The sequence below is a fragment of the Lactuca saligna genome, chromosome 2 (genome assembly GCF_052625555.1).
Source record: "Lactuca saligna cultivar CGN05327 chromosome 2, ASM5262555v1, whole genome shotgun sequence".
NCBI classification, from domain to species: Eukaryota; Viridiplantae; Streptophyta; class Magnoliopsida; order Asterales; family Asteraceae; genus Lactuca; species Lactuca saligna.
In genome coordinates this window covers 104,036,775-104,047,838 of record NC_136418.1, presented here as the reverse complement: position 1 = coordinate 104,047,838, position 11,064 = coordinate 104,036,775, and the positions used below count along the sequence as shown (strand labels likewise).

General features: G+C 42.4%; 1 protein-coding gene across 1 annotated transcript; it reads right to left on the bottom strand.

The window, feature by feature from the left end:
- Positions 1–398: 398 nt before the first annotated feature.
- On the bottom strand, positions 399–2,208 carry LOC145031270 (adenosylhomocysteinase 1-like). Its single transcript, XM_078979796.1, has 2 exons — positions 1,400–2,208; positions 399–1,326 (listed from the first exon to the last, which is right to left on the bottom strand). Exons 1-2 carry the CDS (start codon positions 2,108–2,110, stop codon positions 580–582), a joined length of 1,458 nt encoding a protein of 485 aa, XP_078835922.1. The 5' UTR covers positions 2,111–2,208; the 3' UTR covers positions 399–579.
- Positions 2,209–11,064: the final 8,856 nt, after the last annotated feature.

Here is an 11,064-nt window from a genome sequence, read left to right as displayed (position 1 = left end):
TCATGCAATTTGTAATTTATTTCACAAAAATAACCATGTTTGGTCATAAAATATTTCGTAGTTTTCTTTATGAATAATAATATAAAATGATACAAAACAAACCAAAGTTATTATCAACTTACTTGGATACAAGCCATTCATGTATAAAGTTATCAATATCACATCTACCTTTAACATTTACCATACTTTCGCCTCTTTATCTATTACAACATACTATTTCCAAATAATTCTTTTATTAAGCATTACAATTCAATATATCTCCCTAATTATAAGCTTACAACATACGATTGATTTTTTCTTATTAAAAAAATCATATAACTAATAAAATTAGTTCCCATATACTTTTTAACACTTTACCAAAAGATGGTCACAACAAAAACAAAAACACGATCAAATCATTCTCAACAAATGTAAACCATTCATATTCTCATTCAAGTAAAGTGTAAACAATTCTATAATCGAACACAACCTTCATCCACAACCCTTATTCAACATAAATCCACCATTTTCTCTCCTAAACCCACAATCAAACTCAAATTTCGTAGAAAAAATCAACCACAATTCAAAACCCTTTTTCAATCAATACCTATAATGAGCAGGCTTGTAGGGACCATTAACAGGAACACTAATATAATCAGCTTGATCCTCACTAAGCTTCGTAAGCTTCGCTCCAAGTTTTTCAAGATGAAGAGCAGCAACTTTCTCATCAAGATGTTTAGGCAAAACATAAACTTCCTTCTTATACTTCCCACTTCCTTTCTCATTCCACAATTCAAGCTGTGCAATCACTTGATTAGTAAACGAACACGACATCACAAAGCTAGGATGCCCAGTCGCACAACCCAAGTTCATCAGCCGCCCCTCCGCCAACACAATGATCCCACTTTTCGTCTCCGGGAACACCCACCGGTCAGTTTGGGGTTTGATCGTGATTCTTTTCACACCTGGGTATGTTTCGAGTCCAAGCATGTCGATTTCGTTGTCGAAGTGGCCGATGTTGCAGACGATGGCGTTGTTTTTCATCTTCTTCATGTCGTCGACCATGATTATGTCTTTGTTTCCGGTGGTGGTGACGAAGATGTCGGCGTGGGGGAGGACGTCTTCGAGGGTTAGGACTTGGAGACCTTCCATTAGAGCTTGGAGGGCGCAGATTGGGTCGATTTCTGTCACGATGACGCGGGCGCCGGCTTGTTTCATGGCGGAGGCGCAACCCTTTCCGACGTCTCCGTATCCGCAGACGACGGCGACTTTCCCGGCGATCATTACGTCGGTGGCTCTCATTAGACCGTCGGGGAGGGAGTGACGGCAGCCGTACAAGTTATCGAACTGTTTCAGATCAAAAAATGTTTAGAACTGTAGTTCTAGATCTAGATCTGTAAAATGTGATCATACTATATACCTTGCTCTTGGTGACGGAGTCATTGACGTTAATGGCGGGGAAGAGTAAGCTGCCGTTAGCTTGCATCTGGTAGAGACGCTTGACACCGGTGGTGGTTTCCTCCGATACTCCGACTAATCTCTCCTTCATTTTGTGGTACTTTGTCGGATTGATTTGTAAACCTTCCTTGATAATCGACAACACGATCTGGAACTCGGCGTTGTCAGTGGAGGTGGGATCCGGCAACTTACCGGTTTTCGCGAACTCCTCCTCTGCTTTCACTCCTTCGTGAATCAACATCGTGGCATCACCACCATCATCAACGATCAGATCTGGACCACCGCCTGGGCCCCAGTCAAGTGACCTCTCCGTACACCACCAGTATTCCTGAAGAGTCTCCCCTTTCCAAGCAAACACGGCGGCGGAGTCACGTGCAATGGCGGCAGCGGCGTGGTCTTGTGTTGAGAAGATGTTGCAGGAGCACCATCTGACCTCGGCGCCCAAGGCAGTTAGGGTTTCGATGAGGACACCGGTTTGGATAGTCATGTGGAGGGATCCGGTGATTCTAGCGCCCTTGAATGGCTGAGAAGGACCGAATTCCGTCCGGCAAGACATTAGTCCCGGCATTTCAACTTCGGCTAATTCGAGCTCGAGACGACCGAAGTCGGCCAAGGACATGTCCTTGACTTTGTATTCACGGCCAGAGGAGGTTTTCTCGACGACGAGAGCCATGGTGGATTAGGGTTTTATGAGCTGATCGGAGACTCCTCTGTTTCTTATTTCAGTAAGAAGCAGAGAGGAAGGTGTTTGACGAGTTTGAGAGTTGGGGATGAAGAGATATAAATAGGTTTCATGGGGAAGAGATCAACGGTCAATAGTTGATCAGTGGTTGGTGAAGCATGAAATTAAATAATACTTGTACTTTTTTTCAGGAAATAAACAATATCTGTTATTTTGAATTATTCTAAACATATAAAGTTTTAAGATCTCGATTTACTTCATCTACGAGTGGGTTATTTATGGAGAGTGTTATTAAATTGGAAAGTAGACAAGGGTGATAATGGACGATTTGTTTAAAAGGATAATAATATATTTTTTGATTTTTATATATTTTGTATTTGAGTTTTTTTTCTATCTATATTTATTTATTTTAACTTGTTAAGTTGTATATATTTATTTTTTATAACCAATTATTTCATATTAGCCGGTAAAAATGATTTAATAGGATAATATATTTTTCAATTTATACATATTTAGTTCTTAATATTTTTATACGCATTTAGTTTTTAATATTTTTATTTTGTTGCAAAATAAATCATTTTTGTTTTTTGTACACATTCATTACTTATGAATAATTTCTTTAAGTTTTTCTCACGACATCTTACGTGGAACAATAATTAATGAGATGTTTAGGGCTTTTGATGTTTATGTTCATCACGATTTCGACTACTTAGATTATTAGGTCATGTGTTCTAAACATCATAATTTCTTCGTATAATCTCGAATTTCAACAATCTTTATATTCATGTGTTCATATTTTAGTTTACTACAATTTTTGTTTAGATTACTTTTGAATAAAAAGTAATATATATTTTTACTTACGATATTTATATCCATATGTTTTTTATGTATGCATGTATGGATGTTTTTTTTATAAAAATCGTAATATTACATTTTAATGGGAGTAATCTAAACGAACATTGTAGTAGACTCAAAAACCGAACACGTGGATATAAAGATCGTTAAAATTTGATATCGTATAAAGAAGTTACGACATTCAGAACAGAAGACCTAAGCCAAACCACAAGACCTACGCAACCAAGCAGTCGCGACCGCGATGGACATAAGCCTCAACAACCCCAAACACTTCATCAATGATTGTCTCGCATAACATGTCGTGATAAAAACATAAAGTAAGTCATTAATAAGTACAGAATGAGTAAAAAAATAAAAAGAACTTGTTTTGAAGGGAAAATGGCATTGTAGCACATGAAAGTTTTGACATTTGGCTAATTTGGTCACTAAAGTTTTTTTTTTTTTTTTTTTGAACATTAGACCACTAAACTCCATTTTTACCTTTTATTTACACCATTATCTAAAAAACTCCAGTTTAGTGGTTACAATGCTTATGTGGCACGCTAATGTGTCCAATAAGCTTACGTGGGATACTATTGTGTCGAAGAAGCTGAGTTATCCAACAACCCTTATTAATTGAAACCCTCAATCGAACCATCATTTAAGTGTCTCTTATCCTTTTATGAAAAGTCAAATCATTTCCACCGACTCTTTCCATCTTCAAGAACAATGTCTTTGAGCTCATCCACTTCAAAGAATCAGCTACAAGTGACTCATATCCAGTCGCGAGAAGGGGTAAAGCTTTGTGATTGCGGCGTTCCAACTAAAGAACGAAAGTGTTGGAAGATAACAAACCATGGGAGGCGTTTCTGGAATTGTCAAAACAGTTCGGTAGGTCTCGATAATCCTGATCATGCTACCTTAGTATTTTAGGGTTTGACTATGCTGTTTCTTCGTGTAAAGACGATCATGGTAGATTTGTATTTTGAAAAAAAAAACAAAACCCAAATTTTATTTTCATCTTGACGAATATTTGTGATTGTGAATCAAACCCATTTCGTTAGTACATTAAAGGCGGCAAAGAGTGAGAAAGACGTTTTTGAGGAGAATTTGAGGAGAAGGATTGTGAATCAAACCCATTTCGTTAGTACATCTAAGATGAACAATTTGAGGAGAAGGATTGTTGAAGTGGAGTTCCTGCTATCACAGAAGCATTCTAAGGCGGCAAAGAGTGAGAAAGACGTTTTTGATGCAAGGATCAAAGGGAATAGGCAGGTACATGATGATAGTTGCATTGTTGTTTTCTTGCTTGGTCTTTTGTGTTTTGAAGTTAGGGGTGATTGTAGTTTGTTAGGGTGGTTGGCATAAGCCTTTGTATTTTTTTGTTAAAGGCAAACTAGAAAGTTGGTAATGATGGGCATTTTGTATGTTTGGAAGCTACTTTTAGTTACAATTTGAGGGTTTCAACCTTGATGTTTTGATGTTGTAAGCTGGTAAGTCCCTAATGAAAGGGCATTTGATAACTACTGTAAAAAAAGATTGAAAGTCCCGATTGTAGGGCATTTTGTATAATCAATGGGTGCTTTTATAATGGAAAAATGGAACCTTTGAACCCATTATAGAACCATATCCGGGACCATATAACACATTCACATGCATGCTGTAACATCCGGATTCCCAGGTATCTTATGTTATGCATTTATTTTGAGTTTTGGAGAGAGACTCGGCGAGTAGGCGCTCAGACTCGCCGAGTAGGATTGCGGATGGTCAGACTTATTTAATGACAGACTCGGCGAGTCCATTTGTGGATTCGGCGAATCCACGTTGTTTAATGAAACCCTAATTCCCGGGGTTTGGGACCTATTTAAAGGGGCTTATAGCCACCATTTGCGGCTACCAGACCCCTTAGAGGAACCCTAAGAGATCTAGAGCGTTTGTGAGGAAGAAGAGGTCATTTTTTATCCTTGTGTGGGTGTTTTTGCAAGAAGAAGGTGGCCATGGCAAGAGGGAACTAAAGAGGGTGCTGTTATGTGGATTTCAGAGTCTAGGGACTTCATACTGAGGTATATATTTCGATCCTTCTTCATACTGAGGTATATATTTCGATCCTTCTTCAGTTAGGTGTTAATATTTGAGAGTTAGGGTTTCTAGCCCCTTTAGAGTATGAATTGTGGTGCAATTGGTCCTTTATTGTGTTGAGACTTTGGATTTGGACCTAAAGAGGTCCAGAGACCTTAACTCCTCGATCTTTATGGGTGTCATTGGGAGATATGAGCTTAGGATGGCATATTGAGGCCATTTCTTCAAATAGAGCCATTAGGTCTTTGCATGGGCATCAAGATCCAAACTTTACGTATTTATCTTGCTTAAAGAGGCCAGATCTATGGGTTAGAGGAACGAATCTGACCTCAGGAGGTCAATTGAATTTGAGCATGGCATGAACTCACCGAGTCCAAGAACAGACTCGACGATTAGGATAGTTTTTCCCCATGAATCACACAGATGGTAATTCGTTGAGTTTGGGAAGTGGCTCGGTGAGTTATTGGGGATTTTGAGGACGTGAGTTCATGACTGAACTCGCTGAGTCACAATTGTGCACTCGGCGAGTCTGGTCAAAGAGTTGAATGTTGACTTTTGTTGACTTTTAGGGTATGGTCAACAATTGGACTTGTGAACTGGTTAAAGGGTAAAATGGTCTTTTAGCCTTCTTAGAAGACATGTGAGGATTTAGTCTAGCTTGGAGAGCCGTTATTAATTGGGATGATCATTTATGTGTTTAGGAAGAGGCTAGATCAGTGTTATGCTAGCGAGATATTACCGAGACATCCGAGGTGAGTCTTCTCATTATACTTTATCATGAGTGGTAATTAGAGTTTTGTGACAGAATTATTACATGCTATTTATATGATGTGTTGCACTGCATTATTTCTGTGTGATTTATGCCGTGTGTATATCAGAGTATACCAGAGTTAGAACCGGAGGGTTCACAGAGCTAGGACCAGAGGGTCCACAGAGTTAGGGCCCAAGGTCCCATAAAGTTATAGCCTCGAGTGGCTAGTATGTGTTATGTGCGGTATATTGGGAAACTCACTAAGCTTCGTGCTTACAGTGTTTTGTGTTATGTGTTTAAGGTTCTAGTGAGGATCACGGGAAGGTGACGGCATGATCAGTACACACACACGCGTGGAGTTTTATTGATATGTTATGATTTTGGGGATTTGTAATGAGATAATGTTGATACATTGTTTTCTTGAAAGTGATTATAAATGAATTTATATGGTTTTAAAAAGTGAAAAATTGTTTGAATTTTTATGGCGTTACAAGTTGGTATCAAAGCCTTGGTTTGAGGGATTCGGATGCATCTTCGAGCATATCTAAACTCAAACTGAGGATTTGAGAAAAAATTTGATAACAAAACAAATTTTTAAAAAATTGAAGAAAAGTAAAAAGAGTTTTGTGACAAACAGAGCAGAGCCGTGTGTACGATCAGCCAGCGCTTGAACGGTGATTTCCCAAAATACCCCTGTAATAAGTGTTATAAGATATATTATGCTATGATATATGTTGAGTTATGTTAATGCATGCTAGAGTAGACTAGGTATTATTATTAGGACTAGAGTGGCCTGATATATGATGCCTTAGTCTAGGAGTTTTACTGCTAGAGATGTTTGAGAATGTTTAGATAGCAGTGAGGAGCTTATGAGAGATCTGCTAGCTAGTATCATATGATGAAAGAGAGTTGAGTACATGGGATTTAGGACTATGGGAGGAGGACTTGGGATGAATGTTGATGCGGTGTGGACGGTAGTATTGGGCCCGTACTACTGAAGACACCGGGTCAGTGCGCGGTCCAAGTAAGAATCCTTAGAGTACTAAGGAACAAGTAGGGTGGAGTTATCGAGTGTGGGTATACTCGAGTGAGTCCCTAATATTCTTATGTTGTATTTCAGAGGGAGATCATGATTGGGACATGCCACACACCAGAGAGCAGCGGTACGAGTGATGCTGAAATCCGTCAGATCATCCATGAGGAGGTGGCTGCGGCTATCCGGGCAGAGATACCAGAGATGTTCGGGTCTATCAAGACCACACTGATAGAGACATTCGACGAGAAATACACTGCTCTTTCTGAGGCTACGGTTGCTGCGGCCACTGCAACTATAGTTGCGACTAGGCTGCAGGATGGTGATGCGTTGCTGTTCTGAGAGTTCAGAAACACAAAACCACCGGAGTTTGATGGGACCTAGGATCCGATTACAGCGATAAGGTGGATATTAGACATAGAGGGATGTTTCTTTACTTTCTCATCTCTAAAGCATTTGAGAGTCCGATTCGCGTTAAACCAACTTCGCTTGGGAGCGAAGGACTGGTGGAAGTTTGTAACGGCACACTGCACGCCTGCTGAGCTTTCTGCAGTGACCTGGGAGAGGTTTACTGCTATGTTCTGAGATGAATACGTTCCCTAGGTGGAGAGAGAGCGGTTGGCATAGGAGTTTCTGACCCTCAAGCAGAGTACCGAGTCTGTTACAGTGATTACTCGGATGTTCCATGAGAGGGCGATGTTCTGCCCAGAGCACGTGTCCTCCGAGCAGGCACGTATGAGCCGATATCTGTGTGTGCTGAGGAGGGATATACGGGATTTCATGGTGAACTCGTCATATCGGACATTTGCCGAGCTCCAAGCAAATACTCGGAAGAGGGAGATAGAGCTGGAGACTCAGGCTAGGGAGGAGGCGGAGTCTCAGGGGAGGGACAGGCGACCGGCATAGTCCTAGCCGGCAGCCAAGCGGGCCAAGCCCGCCGATTCGAGGATAGGGAATTAGAAGGGTCGCACTTGTGGCAAGTGCAGCAAGAGTCATGATGGGGTGTGCAGAGCAGGGTCTTGCTACAAATGTGGCAAGGAGGGGAATATAGCCAAGGATTGCCTCAAGGGGTTTGCAGTCTATTTCCACTGCAACCAGACCGGACACCGGAAGGCAGAGTGCCCGCAGTTGCGAGGGTTGGTGCAGGGAGCATCTTAGGGATCTACCCCTTTGCTATCAGAGCTACGGAGAGCCGGCCGGTGAAGTCCGAGACACCGAAGGCACGAGGGAGAGCCTTCCAGTTGACCGTGGAGGAGGTCCACGCTGCGCCCGATGTTGTGGCTAGTATGAATTCTTTCTCTTGTTTATTTTGAGTTTTTGATGATATGCTTAGGTACATTTCTTGTATGTTCTATGCCTGCTTTGGTGTTATTTGACTCGGGTGCGAGTCGGTCTTTTGTATCTTTAGCCTTTAGTTAGCACATCAGTATTAGTCGATAGGCGTTGAGTCGACCTCTGAGAGTTTTCATAGCTGAAGAGAGGGCAGTGTATGCCACTGAGGTGACTCGAGGATGTGTACTCAAGATCTTCGGCGTTGTGTTTCCTATTGATTTGGTTCCGATTGCGATGGGGGACGTCTGTGTTACCGTGGGCATGGATTGGTTGAGCATATTCGGAGCGATTATTGACTGCAAACGATAGCTGGTGACCATACGAGACCCTAGTGAGGGAGTTCTTATGGTGTACGGCGAGGGGACACGTTCTGGGTTGGCATTTTGTTCGGTCGCTAGAGCGAGATAGAGTCTGCAGTAGGGCTGTAAAGGGTTTGTGGTGTATGTGATGGATACGAGGGTTGATACGGAGAGAGTGAGGTCATTTGATGAGGTTCCTATAGTACGTGAGTTCCCGGATGTATTTCCGGAGGAGTTGCCGGGTGTGCCTCCCAAGAGGCAGGTAGAGTTCCGTATCGATTTGGCTCCGGGGGCTGCGCCCTATCGCCTTGCGCCCCCAGATATGCAGGAGTTATCCTCGCAGCTTCAGGAGCTATTGGGGAAGGGGTTTATTCGGCCGAGCAGCTCGTCGTAGGGAGCTCTTATCCTTTTTGTCAAGAAAAAGGATGGTTGGCACCGAATGTGCATTGATTACTGGGAGTTGAGCAAGTTGACGGTCAAGAACCGTTACCCATTACCGAGGATCGACGATATGTTCGATCAGTTACAGGGAGCATCTTGGTTTTCCAAGATCGATTTGAGGCCTGGATATCATCAGGTGAGGGTGCGAGATGAGGATATCCAGAAGACAACGTTCAGGACTCGTTACGGACATTACGAGTTCGTGGTGATGCCTTTTGGGCTCACCAATGCACTGGCGGTGTTCATGGATCTCATGAACAGAGTGTGCATGCCGGTGTTAGATCGCTCAGTGATCGTGTTCATCGACGAAATATTGGTGTATTCGAGGTCCAGAGAGCAGCATGAGGAGAATTTGAGAGAGATTCTCAGAGTTTTGAGATCAGAGAGGCTTTATGCCAAATTCTCCAAGTGTGATTTCTGGTTACGAGAGGTCCAGTTCCTAGGGCACCTCGTTAACCAAAATGTGATATTGGTCGATCCAGCCAAAATAGAGGTAGTGATGAGTTGGGAGGTGCCGAGATCCCCCACCGAGATTAGGAGTTTCCTAGGGTTGGCTGGCTATTATAGGAGATTTATCAGGGATTTCTCCAAGATTTTCGTGCCACTCACCAAGTTGACCCGGAAGGGTGTTGCTTTTTCATGGTCCCCGGAACAGCAGGCCTCCTTCGAAACACTTCGCCAGAGTCTATGTGAAGCCCTGGTGTTAGCCCTTCCGGAGGGGATGGAGGACTTCGTAGTGTATTGTGACGCGTCGATATCAGGGTTGGGAGCGGTGCTTATGTAGAGGGGGCATGTGATAGCATATGCATCGAGGCAGTTGAAACCTCATGAGTCGAGGTATCCCACCCACGATCTGGAGTTAGGGGTAGTGGTGTTCACCCTCAAGATCTGGCATCACTATCTGTATGGGGTTCGGAATACCATATAAACGGACCACAAGAGCTTGAAGTACCTGATGGATCAGCCCAACCTGAATATGCGCCAGAGGAGATGGTTGGATGTGGTAAGGGATTACGACTGCGAGATTCTGTACCACCCGGGCAAAGCTAATGTTGTAGCCGATGCCCTGAGCCGTAGGGCGGAGGGCGCCTCAATGCGAGACGTTTGCCTGAGATTGACAGTGATGACACCGGTGTTGGACACCATTCGTGGGACCCAGGCTGAGGTTGTGAGGCCAGAAAACCGTAAGAGAGAGCGGGTTATCGGGCAGGTATCGGAGTTCGTTACAGATAGTCGAGGGCTTATGACATTTCAGGGTCGAATTTGGGTACCGTTTGTGGGAGGAACACGTACGATTTTGATGGAGGAGTCTCATCGGTCGAGGTTCTCGATCCATCCCGGGGCCACTAAGATGTATTTGGATTTAAAGAAGGAGTATTGGTGGCCATGTATGAAGAGAGATGTCGCATGGTTCGTAGAGAGGTGCTTGACCTGTCGCAAGGTTAAGGCCGAGCACCAGCGTCCGCATGGTAAGTTGCAGCCGTTGGAGATTCCCGAGTGGAAGTGGGAATAGATTGATGGGTTTTGAGCATTCTAACACTTCCTAAGTTTACATGCAACCCTAATAACCTTGTATCTATGTTTGTCTAATTGTCATGCAAAGTTGAATTCCAAGGTTATATTCCTATCTAGCATACATGGGGAACAATTTTAACATAAAGTATAGATAGAATAACTTACCTTGTTGTTGTTTGTGTTCCTTGAAACCTTGTGAGCCTAGCACCCCAAGTGTGATGCCTCAAATGCTTCACACAACACCAAATGCTCTTGGAAGAACTTATGAGAGAATACTCACTTCTTCAAAATCGGCCAAGCCCTCTTTATTCTTAGTGTAGCCGATTTTGGGAGGAGGACATGTTACTTATATAGTGTTGACACACCTAGGGTTAAACCCTAATGTGTCATGACTCTTCATTTCCATGACCCATGGGTTTGTAACTCCCATGGAGCATCCTATGGGTGGAACCCAACTTGATAGTCCATGGAGCCTTTTAGCCCACTATACAAGATATGGATGATTTACATAATCAACCCATATATTTAATTAGTTATCTTTTGATCACTTAATTAATTCTAAATTAATTCTTGATCAAACTAATCAAATAATATTATTAATATATTAGAACTTATAATATATTAATAATCTCCAAGTGTTATTTCTCTCATTTAGTCTATC

Coding starts and splice junctions, on each gene's coding strand:
- LOC145031270 (XM_078979796.1), bottom strand. CDS start 2,110: ATGGCTCTCGTCGTCGAGAAAACCTCCTCTGGCCGTGAATACAAAGTC. Junction 1,327..1,399: donor ACTCCGTCACCAAGAGCAAG/GTATATAGTATG, acceptor GATCTGAAACAG/TTCGATAACTTGTACGGCTG.